Raw genomic sequence first — 16,365 nt, forward strand, 5'->3', positions numbered from 1 at the left:
GAATCATGTTTTATTTAAGAAACTTTCAAAACTAAATACTGTAACACATATTTAATGTAATTTATACTTAACAAGAGTGTAGCAAAATGCATAAGTGGAAAAGGAAAAAAAAAAAAATATATAATACTGCATATAAGATATCTATAATATTATGCACCAGTTTTTCCTATATACCATTAAAACTGCAAAAAATTGATTAAGTATAAAGTAGCTTTGGCATAGATGTTCCCCTGAATTCACAGACTCTTATTTTTTTTAAGTTCTGAAAGCGGAAATTTTATACCAATGAATGTATAAACTGCCATGTGAACCCACACCATTAGGAGTAACTGCAAGATGCTTTTGTGCTTGTCCAATGTTCTGAGACTAGATAGGAACAGACAGATGAATAGATAGTTAAGTATCAAACTGATAAAATTTGCCCATTATACTTCTTCTCTTTCTTAAGATCTTTGACAGCTACACTTGACCTTTCTTCACCTCCAGTGTTATTCTTAGCTGTGCTCGTGGTGAGATCAGTACTTGTCTTCAATCATCATTTGTTGTCCTTAAGCCCATGGTCCATATCAGAGGACTGTCAGTTTCCACTGTAACAATTCCTGTGCCATCATAAGTGTTTGATGTGCTGACCAAAGTTCCAAACTTCAGCACTCCAGCAGCTGAAACACAAGAAAAAACATTGTAACTCTCGGCTTTTCTGCCTTTCCTGTAAAGAAAAAAAAAGTTTTTATTTTCTCCATAGAAGATGAGTAAATTATCTGTTTCTTAAGCAGCTGAGTTAAAAGAGCATTTCACATTATCAGGAATGGAGAAAATGTTCCACAAGGAACTAAGTGCTCATGCTGTGTTCTTGTATAGCTGTCCGTGAACGAACAGGACATTACATGCTGCTACCATAATCTTTACTATGGGATAAACCTTCACAATAATACACATTGTACCTAATATTGTAGCTCCACTAGAATTACTTCAATGTGGCTGAGATTGAAAAAAAATCCCTAGATCGAAATAAAACATAACTTTTAAAAGGAAAGAGTCTTGAAGCTAGGCCACTGTATTACGTTTATTGTCCTGGATAGAAATATTACTTATTTCTAGATTTCCATATCTTCCACTGACTCTCAAATGTCTTAGGAATTGTGAGATGTGTAAATGTCTCCACCATCCTGCTTTGTAGTTATTACATGATTTTGTGGTGGATACCCCTTGTTTGGGCGGAGGTGCTGGGGGAGACACAAGAAGTTCCTTAGACTACCGGCCCTTATTACATTAGGAAATGAAGCATTGGAGACATGAAAATACACCATTACCAAAGTAAGACCTAACCGAAAAAGAAAAAGACTTGCTTAGTGAAAATGAGTAAATCATTTTTGCCTATGTGGCGGATCTAACAACCAATATTGATGTTTTTATGAGCAAGACTTATGACTAGTGATGAGCAAGCGTGCTCAGCACTGCTCATTACTCCATACATCATCGGGGCACTTTGGTACTTGCGGAGCTCGGCTGAGTATCGAGGGTGCTAGAAAATGTAGTCCATGAAACAATGACCACAACACACAGGCTTGCTTCATTGTATGATGTGTGCAGGCACCCAAGGGAGAGCCAGTCACAGTCTGTGGTTCTCCAGGGGATAATAACGTTCTTGGATGTAGTGTGACCCCAAAAACCCCTCTCTCTTGCCGGAAGTGCTGTGTTTATGCATGGCTGTATGTGGCAGAAACCTGAACAGGCCAATCATTGACGTTCCATAATGCTTGTTACTCATGTTGAGCTCATCTGAGTATCTGACCAGCTCAAATCGAGGAACGAGCATTCGAGCATTTACGTGATCATCCATCACCATTTATGAACTCTAAAAAAAGGTTATATCTAATGTGACTAAATGAGAATATATGATAGCTATGCCATAACAACTTCTACGTTTGACATCGTACAAACCACCTTTACTATGGTAATAAGCATGAAATCTAGTTGGAAACTAGTGTGAAATATGTTGTGAAGGCTCCTTGTAGGAGTTATCTTTCGCTAGAATGGTATATACAAACAATGTGCAAGGAAAGCAATACCACACTAAATCAAATTTAATATACTGCATAATTAATCAATAAAAAGGTAATAAGCAGGGGCAAAATTAATTGGTACCCATATTAATAGAACAATTTAAAATACTAAAAGATATGAAATAAAAAAGCTTAGGTCCACCGAAAAATAGAGACATGTTGCAGGATACGACTAGGTAGATGTAATTGACACAAACCGATGATTGAAAAAGTTACTATATGCTAAATGATAGGTTATACTAATATATATATATATATATATATATATATATATATATATATATATATATATATATATATATACACACACAGTACAGACCAAAAGATTGGACACACCTTCTCATCTCTAGAACAACTGTTAAAGGGAACCTGTCTTCAGAAATTTTGCACTAAACCTAAAAGATTCCCCCTCTGCAGCTCCTGGGCTGCATTCTAGCAATGTTCCTGTTGTTCTTGTGCCCCCTTTCTGACCAAAATAAAGACTTTGTAAAGAGGTACATTTTTGTATTCAGATCTTGATAATGGTACACGGGAGCGGGCTCTCTGGTGGCCATTAGTCTGCCTCCTGTCGATTTAGGTTGTCCTCCATCACGCAATTTCAAAGAGGTGACGTGAGGTAAGCTGGCCAGCGCTTACGCAGAATGGTGGAGGCGGCGGTAAAAGCGCGAGCATGAGATTATGGACGGGTACTTGCTGATGACAATCACAGCACTGCCCATAATCTCGCGCATGCGCAACACATTACCAGCGGTCACACTGTGCACATTGCACAGTCCCGCGAGAGTGGCACGGCGCTTGCACGAGATTATGGGCGGCGCTGTGATTTTCATCAGCAAGTACCCGCCCATAAACTTGTGCTTGCTCTTTCACCGCCGCCTCCACCGCCGCCTCCACCGTTCTGCGCAAGCGCTGGCCAGCTTACCTCACGTCACCTCTTTGAAATTGCGCGTCCGCATATTTGGACGATATCATTATCTTTAGTGATAACTGGGAAACGCATTTGCCAAAGGTGCAAGCTGTCTTGGACTCTCTAAGGACTGCCGGCTTGACTGCCAATCCCAAGAAGTGTACATTGGGGTTGGAAGAAGCTTGCTATCTGGGATACATCATTGGTAGAGGAGTTATAAAACCTCAGGCAAACAAAGTGGACGCCATTCAGAATTGGCCACAACCGGTCACCAAAAGACAGGTCAGAGCCTTTTTGGGGATCGTTGGTTATTACCGGCGGTTAATCAAAAATTTTGCTACCATCGCAGCCCCACTCACGAATCTTACCAAGGGGTCAACCTCTGTCTCAATAAAGTGGAACGCAGAAGCAGAGGACGCCTTTCAAAGCTTGAAAAAGGCTTTATGTGACCAACCAGTGTTGGTTACCCCAAACTTTACACGGGAGTTTATTGTTCAAACAGATGCCTCTGGTGTTGGCCTCGGCACGGTGTTTTCACAAGAAGTGAACGGCGAGGAACACCCAGTGGGCTATCTAAGCAGAAAACTTATGGAAGCAGAACAAAAATACAGTGTGGTTGAGCGAGAAGCCTTAGCTGTGAAGTGGGCCCTGGAAACCCTGCGCTATTATTTACTAGGATGCCGATTTAGGCTAGTGACGGACCATTCACCCAATGGATGTCCCAGGCAAAAGAGGGCAATGCGTGGGTGACACGCTGGTTCTTGGCGTTACAAAATTTTAAATTTTCAGTGGAGCACAGAGCAGGCACGGCGCATGGAATGCAGACGCGTTGTCTAGAACGCACTGCTTGCTAAGTCATTGTGTCCGACCCCACGGGCTCGAACAGAGGGGGGGGGAGTATGTGAGATGTGGGGGGGAGTATGTGAGATGCCGAGGGGAGAAGTACTAGAGAACAGGTATGTTTCCCCTCGGTTCATTTCATATGTCTCCATGTATTGATTGTGGAGCGGTTGGCCCATGCAAATGGGCTGGGAAAAGTTGGGAAAGTTATATCTGGCTCAGCAATAAGTTAGTCACTGAAGCCTGTTTATTTCATTATAATGTTGGGCTCGGTTAGTGGCCAGACGGCCTTAGACGTTTATTTTCCTGTTTTTGCATGTGTAACACTGAGGGATAAGTGTACACAATAAACACGGCAGTGGCCGTATCTGTTTGGAACCTGCCAGTCAGCCGCTGTCATCTGTGAATCCATAGCCACTCGCTTGGATCAAAGCAAAGATCCCAGCTGAGCTATGTTCCCTGTCTCATACATATTTTATATATATATATATATATATATATATATATATATATATATATATATATATATAAAATGTCTGTATAATAGGATGTGTATTCAAATACAGAGCTATGTGTCATTATGGGGAGAAAGGTTAACACATACCGATAACGAACCATTATTCTGACCTAGGATTAATAATGTCTTTAATTGTGCACCAGTGATGGTGGATGTGAACCTTGTACATGAAATAGGTAATTAATCAAATTTATTTATCCATTAAAAGTTAGGTTTTATTGGGAACCTGTCAGCTGATACATGCTGGACAAATTGTGGGAAGCATGTATCAAGTACTGACTGTACAATTACAGTCGGGTTTATTTCACTCTGAAACTACAGCCTTACAGAGAAAAACATACATTTAATAGCCGCCAGGGACACAGCCGCGCTATGCTCTACTCCAGTATTTCTCAACTCCAGTCCTCAAGACCCACCAACAGATCATGTTTTCAGGTTTTCCTCAATCAGGTTTTCAGGATTTCCTTAATGTTGCACAGGTTGTGGAATTATTCCCTGTGTAATATTGAGGAAAACCTGAAAACATGATCTGTTGGTGGGTCTTGAGGACTGGAGTTGAGAAACACTGCTCTAGTTATATAGGTAGGTCCCCAGCAGCTTCTCCCCGCTCATTGACCGTGACTGGCAGGTCTCTGTCTATGTGGGCATATATCATCCGAATCAAACATGAGCGGTGTCTAGGCACTGTAGGCAGTGAACTCCACAGGGAAATATAAGAACTGGTTTATTTGTCATTCAGAATCACAATGCGTTTCTGGGCCGATCCATCCCTTTCATCAGGTGCGTGTCATACAATGAGATAAGTATCCCTATGTTATCTGTTTTTTTGTGGTATTTATTTCTGTAATTATTGTGAACAAATAAACCAGTTCTTATCTTGTGTGTGTGTGTATATATATATCTGTAGAATTCGCTGCCTACAGTGCCCGGACACCGCTCATCTTTAATTTGGACGATAGTGACTCAGCAGACCCTAGGGGGCGAGCGGCTGGTGCTGCAGTGGGGTGAGGGTAAACCGCTATAACTCCCCCTCCGTCACTTTTGACTCGACCCCGGAATACAGAAGTAAATGGTTGACAGCAGACTTGGCCGGCGCATCAGGGGATTGAGGACACGGCAGGACTCGGGACCGCTCCAGCGTACATTACCCGGAGGCTGGCACCTGCGACAACTAAATGATCACCCCATTTGCAGCAGGATCATTGGAGCAGTCGCGGAGGAGACCTCACCTGCACCTCTGTAATCCCTGCGGTGGCTCAGCATTGTACCTGGCAGCACAATCACCTTAGGTGAGTGTAAACTCACCGCTTATCCTTCCAGCATCTGCAAGCAGTTATACACAGGAGTGCTCCTGTTTTTCATTTCTCTTTATATGTTGGCAAATAGACCTGTCAGTCACTGTCCACTGTCAGCAGGAGGAGAGAAGTTACTGGGGACCCACCTATATGACTAGTCACTTGTGCAGCTCAGTCCCCAGTGGCTATTAAATGTATGTTTGTTTCCCGTGTAATACTGTAGTTTCAGAGTGAAATATTCCCGGCTGTGATTGTACAAACAGTTCCTGATACATACTACCAGCGCTTTTTTTTGTAAAAAAATGTTTGCCGGTACGCATCTCTGAGGCGAGGAGTGGGGGGGGGGGGGGGCTGTCAGCTGGCGGCCAAGATTGAGGAGTTGGGAGGGGGTGCTGTTGTGCTGTCGGGCGGCCAGGAGGTCCTGTGCACGGTTTACCTGTTAAGGCACTGGGCGGCGGAAAACGGCAGTCCGCATACAGCTCCGCCCCCCGGCCGTATTGCTGCCCCCTTGAATATAGTGACGCTTGAGCAAACTGCTCAACTTGTCCAATGGATGGTGCGGCCCTGTTTCTCATTATTCAGTTTTGTAGTCTGTACGCTAATTTCAATAAAGGAGGGGAGCAGCGGCTGATGGGGAGAGCGGTGGCAGATGGAGGGGGCAGCGGCTGATGGGGAGAGCGGTGCCAGATGGAGGGGGCAGCGACTGATGGAGGAGGGGAGGCAGATGGAGGAGGCAGCGGCTGATGGGGGAGAGCGGTGGCAGATGGAGGGGACAGCAGCTGATGGGGAGAGCAGTGGCAGATGGAGGGGGCAGCGGCTGATGGGGGAGAGCGGTGGCAGATGGAGGGGGCTGCAGCTGATGGGGAGAGCAGTGGCAGATGGAGGGGCCAGCGGCTGATGGAGGGGGGAGGCAGATGGAGGGGGCAGCGGCTGATGGGGAGAGAGCAGCGGCAGATGGAGGGGGCAGCGGCTGATGGGGAGAGCGGTGGCAGATGGTGGGGGCAGCGACTGATGGAGGAGGGCAGGCAGATGGAGGAGGTACCGGCTGATGGGGAGAGCGGTGGCAGATGGAGGGGGCAGCGGCTGATGGGGGAGAGCGGTGGCAGATGAATGGGGCAGTAGCTGATGGGGAGAGCGGTGGCAGATGGAGGGGGCAGCGGCTGATGGGAAGAGCGGTGGCAGATGGAGGGGGCAGCGGCTGATGAAGGGGGGGAGGCAGATGGAGGGGGCAGCGGCTGATGGGGAGAGCAGCGGCAGATGGAGGTGGCAGCGGCTGTTGGGGGAGAGCGGTGACAGGTGGAGGGGGCTGCAGCTGATGGGGAGAGCAGCGGCTGATGGAGGGGACAGCGGCTGATGGGGAGAGCAGCGGCTGATGGGGAGAGAGCGGTGGCAGATGAAGGGTGCAGCGGCTGATGGGGAGAGTGGTGGCAGATGGCGGGGGCAGCGACTGATGGAGGCGGGGAGGCAGATGGAGCAGGCAGCGGCTGATGGGGAGAGCGGTGGCAAATGGAGGGGGCAGCGGCTGATGGGGAGAGCGGTGGCAAATGGAGGGGGCAGCGGCTGATGGGGAGAGCGGTGGCAGATGGATGGGGCAGCAGCTGATGGGGAGAGCAGTGGCAGATGGAAGGGGCAGTGGCTGATGGAGAGGGGAGGCAGATGGAGGGGGCAGCGGCTGATGGGCAGAGCAGCGGCAGATGGAGGAGGCAGCGGCTGATGGAGGGGGAGGCAGATGGAGGGGGCAGCGGCTGATAGGGAGTGCAGCGGCAGATGGAGGTGGCAGCGGCTGATGGGGAGAGCGGTGGCTGATGGAGAAGGGAGGCAGATGGAGGGGGCAGCGGCTGATGGGGAGAGCAGCGGCAGATGGAGGGGTTACAGCAGATGGAGATTGGGAGGCGGCGGCGACCGCTATAACTTACTGATGCGGCACTTGCAGGGATCGCTCTCCTCAGCTTCCACGGACGTAGTGAAGCTAAGGGGAGTGGTCACTGGCCCCAGATCCACAGTGATTGGAGAGATCGGTCACAAGGCCGGTCTCTCCAAATAGAGCTGGGGGCGGGGCGGGTGAAGCAGAGGTCACCCAGCTCCAGCCAATGATCATTGCAATAGCTGTACTGATCATGGCTGGATTTCAGTCAAACATTACAGTGGCTGTGAGTGGCTGAGCGGCGTTCGTCAGCCAATCACAGCCTCCGTAGGTCCGGGGAGGCACCACCCCTCCTGAGGTCCGGCAGGTCCTGCAGCTCCAGTTGCTGCTCTGCTTGTGCCTCCGCTCCACACATGGCTAATTTGTATAGTTTACAAATTAGCCATGTGGACAGAGCCAGAGGTGCTGGCCATCAGCGCTCTTCAGATTTTTCGGTACGCCTTACCGGCACGTACCGCCGCAAAAAAAGCACTGCATACTACCCACAATTTGGGCAGCATGTATCAGCTAACAGGTTTCCTTTAATTAAAATTCCCTACTAATTTTATTTACAATTAAGATAAAATTTACTGAATGCCATTGATCCACAATGACTTCAGAAGCCCCCTTAAAAAAGCTGGCCCTTCCTATCACAGTTATAAAAGTTCTGTAAGAGGAAATCTACGTATATTCCCCCAGCATTACAATAAAGGAGTTCATATGGAACTTTAATGTTTTGTGACAATCAGTAAACACAACATTTCAGGTCAAAAACATACATTGCATATGATTCACATGTTTGCGTTAATGGTTGACCAGAATCCATGCAAATCTGTTTCACTGTTTTTTAAAACGGTTTAAAACGGGGTTTTCAGCTATAATTTTTTATAACCATGTAAAAACTAAGAAAATCACGAGGTCCAGTACTGTGTTTCCACTGCTGCTTTGGTCATTGTTGATATTCTACAGTGATTTCACTACACTACTACTACGGCACACATTACCGCTGCAGCCAATCCCTGGGTTCAAAAGTTAGTGACGTCTACAACAATTAAGTATCTGAACTCAGTGATTAGCTGCAGTGGTCACATGAGTGGCATTTGTGATGATAAAACGAAACAAACTATAACTAAAAAACCCTTATAACATATTCAGCATAAGTACGCCTAGATTTATTCAGAGATCAATAATATTTTTGCATATATATGAAAATACCAAAAGCAGAACACTAAGGGGTACTTTGCACGCTGCGACATCGCAAGCCAATGCTGCGATGCCGAGCGCGATAGTCCCCGCCTCCGTCGCAGTTGCGATATCCTTGTGATAGCTGCCGTAGCGAACATTATCGCTACGGCAGCTTTACATGGACTCACCCGCCCTGCGACGTCGCTGTGGCCGGCGACCCACCTCCTTATTAAGGGGGCGGGTGGTGCGGCGTCACTGCGATGTCACACGGCAGGCAGCCAGTAGGACCGGAGGGGCGGAGATGAGCGGGATGTAAACATCCCGCCCACCTCCTTCCTTCCACATATCCTACGAAAGCCGCGGTGACGCCGGTAGGAGATGTTCCTCGCTTCTGCGACTTCACACACAGCGATGTGTGCTGCCGCAGGAGCGAGGAACAACATCGGACCGTCGCATCAGCGTAATTATGGATTACGCCGATGCTGCACCGATGATACGATTACGACACTTTTGCGCTCGTTAATCGTATCATCTAGCCTTTACACACTACGATGTCGCATGCGAAGCCGGATGTGCGTCACTTTCAATTTGACCCCACCGACATCGCACCTGCGATGTCGTAGTGTGCAAAGCCCGGGTAAGAGCACCTGAAATAATGACCTAAGAATTAATAACCTAAGCATCATCACATTTATCATGATCTAAGATATCATTTACTTGAACAACAAAGGAGTAGACTAGTACAGAAAGATGGACAATAAGGTGGGAAAAAAGTAATAAGAAGAAACCTCTAATAAACATTGACCATATATGCATTCAACGCTTCTCGGGAAAATGACATCTTCTTAAAGCCGAAATCGCGATATGTGCATGCACTGCTTCCAGCCCTATTTTCATGACGACCTGAAGACCAGCTATGGAATTAAACTGTGCATGCGCCACCTATGCAGATGTGCAGAATTTCAAAATAGAGGAAGGTGGAGGTGCTGAGGCAGAAGACCCCACTACCCCCCAGTTCTGCCCCGATGCACAGAAATATCATTGGAAAAAACGTTAGACCCTGACAAAAAAAAGAACCACAGATCAGATTCCTTCACCAATTTACACCGCCTTTACGGCCAAGCTGCTTTATATTGCTAAATCATGCTGATAAACCATTAAAGAGAACCCATCAACTGACATAAATGCAAAGTGAATGAGCAAATGAAAAATCTAAATCAAATCAATATTTGGTGTAACCACCCCTTGAAAACAAAGTCCAGCTCACCCAATGAAAGACATCTTAATCCCTGATGTCAGGAAGCTCAGAATCCCGCTCCTGTCACAGCATCTTGCACATAGAAAGGATAGACTATCCAGCGTTCGGCAGACTTGTATGGATAAAAGCAATCTTTTTAATGGAGACTTAAAATCACAGAATTTGATTATCAAATGGAAAATATAATACACTAGGAGCAAAGGTATGAACACCAGATGTGTTTCAAAGCAGTTCTGCTCTTAAACTTGGTGAGTAATTGAGTGTATTATATTTTCCATGTGAGAATTCAATCCTGTGATTTTAAAAGTCTCCATTAAAATACTGATTTTATCGAGGGGCACATGCTTGGGGACCCCGAAAGCTCGTCCCTCACCCACAATTCAGCAACTTCTGGGAGAGCAGGTCAGTCCAGAAGTAAACAAGATGGCGCCGATTACCTCCTCCTCAGCCAGCGCGGCAGCGAGAACAGACATGGAGGAGAGCTCCTCTAACCCTGCAGCCCCCACAGCTCGCCTACAGGCCTCAGACCAACTTCTGCAGGCGATTAAATTTATGTTTAAAACGGAGCTGGCTGCAGCACTGGCAACTTTCACTACCCAGCTGCAAGAGATAGCACACAGAGCTGCAGCCCTGGAGCAGAAAGCAGATGATGATGCTCAGGCCCTGGAGGAAGACAGATCCTGCATTGTGGAGAACGACAACAGGTTAGAAATGCTTGAACTAAAATGTGAGGACCTTGAAAATCGCTTGAGAAGGGGAAACATCAGTATAAGAGGAATGCCTGAATCTTGCACTAACCTTAAAGAAATGGCCATTGGGCTCTTTAGAGCGCTTCTGCCAGACAGACCCATCATTGCTTGATATAATTAGTATCCACAGAGCCCTCAATAGACCACAACAAGAAGCTACTCCTAGGGACATTATCCTCAAACTGAGGCAAGAGGATTCAAGGGATCTTATCCTTTCTGCAGCAAGAAACAGCTCATCCCTACCAGGAGTATCAAGCTTGGTGTCTTTATTTGCAGACATCAGCCCCGCCACCCTGATGCGACGGAGGGAGTTGAGAGTGGTCACTATGGCCCTAACCAAAGCAAATGTGAAATACAAATGTATTCAGGTTCGCTCTTATGTTTAATTTTAAAGGCTCCCACTATGTTGCACGCTCATTGGAGGAGGGCCTGGATGCATTGAAAAGAGCGGACATTTCTACAGATCCGGATGCCCCTCTGCCATAAAGGAGAAGGCCAGTACGTGAGTGGCAACAAGTTTGCAGAAACCGCGCTCAGCGGAGCGGAGGACTGAGACCACCCCCATAGAGACACAAGAAGAGCAAGTATAAATGTCTATTTAGATTAACATCTTTGTTGGCTCACTGATAGGCTTTGCAGGTGGACTTTATGGCTGGGAATGCAGCATGTTGCCCACTCTTGGTGGATTACTCACATAACAATTGTTATGATAATCTACTGCATACCCGGATATTAGGGTTTTATGTTTTACATGTTCTTATGTTTTTGATTGTTTGTTCAAAATTCAGTTCCTAATGGGTCACTATCAGGTAACATGTGAACTCACACGATACATTTCTGGATGTCGGGGTAACAACACACCTCATGGCAGGGATGGAATGATATTAGCATTTAGAGGTAACACAAATGGCGTTTAGGGTCCTCTCTCATAATGTAAAAGGCTTCAACAGCCCCCAAAAACGAAGAAGGGCCTTCATAGACTATGCACGCCACTAACCTGATATCCTATTACTACAGGAGACCCATTTCTCAACCTCCTCACAGCCCAAATATCTCCATTCGCAATAAAGCAAATTCTATGTGTCCACCAACACAAAAAAAAAAAAAAAAGAGGATCATTGATTTGTATACACAATTCATTCCCTTTCCAGGTTCTGGACTCATTCGCAGATGGGGAGGGGCGCTTCGTAGCAGTAAGAGGGACCATACACTCTAAGGCTAGCGCCACACATCCGTGCCTCCGGTACGTGTTTGGCCTTTTTTACACGTACCGGAGACACGGAGACACGTACAGCAATGCCACCCTATGGTAGCAGGCACACACACGTAAAACCACACGGAACGTGTGTCCGTGTGCGTTTGTACGTGTGTGCGATTTTCAAAGCGCTGACATGTCCGTTTTTTCACCGGCAGCACGGGTGTCACACGGCCCGCACCCGTACCACACGGGTGTAGTGTGGATGCGGTCCTGTGTGACACGCGCCGGAGAAAACACACATGTCAGTGAAAAAAAAAAAAACATTAACTCACCTTCTCCAGCCCTTCTGTCTCTGCCGCTGCTGCCTCTTGCTGCCGACCGCCGCTCATTATTCTCATTGAATATTCACTTCACTGCCTGGCAGCAGCAGCAGCGGGGAGACGGGAGGGCTGGAGACCGAGGATCAGCACCACGGACAGCAGCGCGGACATCAGGAAGGACCAGGTGAGTATAATAATTACCGGTTCTACGTGTGCTATCGCGGATAGCACACGTAGAACACACGTGTCACGCACGTACCAGAGACACGTACTTACCTGCACGCAACACGCAGGGAAAATACGTGTCTCTCGGCACGTGCGTGAATTTCACGTGAGTGTGGCAGAAGCCTAAAACAGTATGTATTCTTAGTAGCTATGCGGCACCTACGCTCCAACTACAGACTATTAGAGCTATTTCTAGATACCTTTCAAATATAGAGTATGACTCTCTGATCTGGGGTGGTAACATAAATCTAGTTTTGGATTTGACACTAGATAGCTCATCAGCAAAGAGAATAGATGTTTCAAAAGCAGACAGGAAATCCCTCAATGCTATTCTGAAAAAACACACTCTAGCTGACACATGGAGAGAATCAAACGGCACCTCTCGTGGCTATACATATTTCTCAAACATCCACCGCTCATACTCCAGAATCGATTATATATTTACAAACGCCGAAAATATTCCATCTGCACTATACTCTAGGCAAATACCTTCAGCGTGGTCGGACCACGACTGTGTTCTAACCGCCTTTGGGCTCAATTTTGAATCAACAAAAGTGTATTGATGGAGACTTAATGAGTCTTTGCTGACCAACCAGAGAGTGAGGGAACAAGTGGAGAAAGATTTGGAGACGTTCGTCTCCACAAACCACAAGCCTGAGACCTCTGAAGGGAATCTTTGGCTAGCCCATAAAAAATTCATTACAGGTACACTCATTAAAATTGCCTCAAAGAAAAAAAGAGAGGACGGATGAACAGAGGAATTTAGAAAACACCTTAATGAAGTTAGAACTGGCTATCCAAGCACACCCAATTCTACACCTCATAAAACGGATAGCAGACATAAAAACCCAGCTACAGGCTCTGTTGACAACTGTCACAGAGCGGGCTGTAAAATGGACACAAGCCGCCTATTATAAGTTATCTAACAAAATGGATAAGCTCCTGGCCAGAAAATTAAGAGCAAGAGAAAGAATAAATTCGGTTTACACAATAAATGATTCTCACGAAGGCCAAACAACACAGCCAGATAGAGTGTATCAATTTTTTCACAACTCCTACCAAACACTATATACACAACCATCATCACCCTCCACAGGTGCAATTGACAAATTTTTAAATTCCATCTCACTACCATCCCTTGTGCCCAGCTTCTCCACCACTCTACAAGCAAGAGTGGCAGAGGAGGAATTAGATGATGTGGTCAAACATCTAAAACCACATAAAGCACCTGGTCCTGATGGGCTGTCGGCTGCATACTACAAACTTTTTCTCACATTTTAAAACCCCACCTCTTGAACCTATGTAATGCAATTCTAGAGGGTAAATCAGTACCTCCTGAATTTTTACTAGCCCATATCACGGTTATCCCTAAACCAAAAAAAGACTGTCTACAGGTTAAGAACTATCGACCCATCTCCCTTTTAAATGTAGATCTGAAGATATTCACATTGATCTTGATGAACAGAATCAATAGAGGCCTACAGGCCCTCATCCCTCCTGACCAGGTTGGCTTCATTCCAACACGACAAGCTCCAGATACCATACGAAAAAACCTCAACATTATCCAACATTATCCAATAAGTCTAAGTCCCCATTACTTCTCTTAAGGGGGCTTTACACGTTAGCGATATCGCTAGCAATTTCTAGCGATAGCGAGCGTGTAAGTACCCGCCCCCGTCGCGCATGCGATTGTTTGTGATCGCTGCCGTAGCGAACATTATCGCTACGCAACGTCACACATACTTACCTGGTCGTCGTCGTCGCTGTGACTGCCGAACAATCCCTCCTTCAAGGGGGAGGGACGTTCGGCATCACAGCGACGTCACCGCAACGTCACTAAGCGGCCGGCCAATGAAAGCGGAGGGGCGGAGCTGAGCGTGATGTAAACATCCCGCCCACCTCTTCCTTCTGCATTGCGGCCAGCGGCATGTAAGGAGACGGTCCTCGCTCATGCGGTGTCACACATAGCGATGTGTGCTGCCGCATGAGCAATGAACCACAGCGCTAAACAACCCTTACCGATTTTTGAGTTTGGGACGACCTCTCAATGGTGAACGATTTTCACCATTTTTGAGGTCGCCAAAGGTCGCTGGTAAGTATTACACGCTGCGATATCGTTAATGACGCCGGATGTGCGTCACTAACAACTTGACCCCGACGACAAAACATTAACGATATCGTAGCGTGTAAAGCCCCCTTTAGCCTTAAGCGGGCTTTACACTTTACAACATATCTAACGATGTGTCAGCGGGGTCACATCGTAAGTGACGCACATCCGGCATCGTTAGTGACGTAGTTGCGTGTGACAGCTACATGCGATTGAACGTAAAACAGTTCATCGCATACACGTCATTCATTTGCTAAAAATTGCACGTCGGGTTATTCAATGTTCCCGAGGCAGCACACATCGCAGTGTGTGACACCCCGGGAACGATGAACACATCTTACCTGCATCCCGCCGGCAGTGCGGAAGGAAGGAGGTGGGCAGGATGATTACGTCCCGCTCATCTCCGCCCCTCCGCTTCTATTGGCCGGCTGCCGTGTGACGTCGCTGTGACGCTGAACGTCCCCCCACTCCAGGAAGTGGATATTCGCCGCCCACATCGAGGTCATATGGAAGGGTAAGTACGTGTGACAGCAAATAATCGTTTGTGCGACACGGTCAACAAATTGAACGTGTCGCACATGCGATGGAGGCGTGTCACATCGCATACGTTTAAAGCAGGCTTTAGACATAGAAAAGGCCTTTGACTCGCTTATCTGGCCGTACCTATACAGGGTCATGAACAAAATGGGGTTCTCCAATAATTTTATTCGCTCTAGTCAAATTCTGTACGATAACCCTAAAAGGGACTTTACACAGTAGCGATATCAGTAACAATATCGCTATCGTGCGTACCCGCCCCCATTGTTTGTGCAACATGGGCATATCGCTGCTCGTCATGCACAAAATCGCGCTCCCCGTCACACGGCTTACCTGCCCTGCGACATCGCTACGGCCGGCGATCCACCTCCTTTCTAAGGGGGCGGGTCATGCGGTGTCACAGCGATGTCACACGGCAGCCGTCTAATAGAAGCGGAGGGGCGGAGATGAGCGGGACGTAAACATCCCGCCCACCTCCTTCCTTCCGCATTGCCGATGGAGGCAGGTAAGGAGATGTTCGTCGCTCCTGCGGTGTCACACACAGCGATGTGTGCTGCTGCAGGAAAGAGGAACAACATCGCTAATGAGAGGTGAACGATTTTTGGTTTTAGGATGACCTCTCCACGGCAAATGATTTTTGCCACTTTTGCGATCATTTTAGGTTGCACATAAGTGTCACAAGCTGCGATAACGTTAATGACACCAGATGTGCGTCACTAACGACGTGACCCCGACGATAAAACATTAACGATATCGTAGCGTGTAAAGCCCCCTTAAGGCCTATCTAAAGCTACCCACAACTAATTCACAACCAATCTGTATCAATAGAGGAACAAGACAAGGTTGTCCACTGTCATCAGCATTATTCGCAATAGCTATGGAACCACTGGCACAAACTATTAGAGAACATCCAGATATTAGTGGATACAAGATTGGGGCGGAAACTTATAAGTTAAGCCTGTTTGCAGATGACCTCCTATTAACACTTACATCCCCACACACCTCCCTCCCCAACCTCATGTCACTACTGCATCGCTTTGAAGCCCTCTCTGGTTTCAGGGTCAATGTAGAGAAAACAGAGGCGCTCTTCATAAACACCCCAAATAACATTCAAAACAACATCCTCAACAACTTCAAGTTTCAAAAACAGACACATTATATTTCATACTTGGGCATCAACTTAACTAGCCACAAATCTACCCTAACCAAATGGAATCTCTCCCCTCTAATACATCAAATGATACAAGATTTTAATAAATGG

General features: G+C 46.7%; 1 protein-coding gene across 2 annotated transcripts in view; it reads right to left on the bottom strand.

Annotated features, from left to right (window-relative positions):
* Nucleotides 1-20: 20 nt before the first annotated feature.
* Nucleotides 21-16,365, bottom strand: part of TPK1 (thiamin pyrophosphokinase 1) — a 754,585-nt gene continuing 738,240 nt past the window's right edge. For both annotated transcript variants that reach the window (XM_075316612.1, XM_075316611.1), the window contains exon 9: nt 21-659. In XM_075316612.1, coding sequence (XP_075172727.1) covers nt 529-659 — 131 coding nt within the window. In that variant the 3' untranslated portion in view covers nt 21-528. The remainder of the gene's footprint in view (nt 660-16,365) is intronic.

This window comes from Anomaloglossus baeobatrachus, chromosome 6 (assembly GCF_048569485.1).
Source record: "Anomaloglossus baeobatrachus isolate aAnoBae1 chromosome 6, aAnoBae1.hap1, whole genome shotgun sequence".
In the NCBI taxonomy this organism is placed as follows: Eukaryota; Metazoa; Chordata; class Amphibia; order Anura; family Aromobatidae; genus Anomaloglossus; species Anomaloglossus baeobatrachus.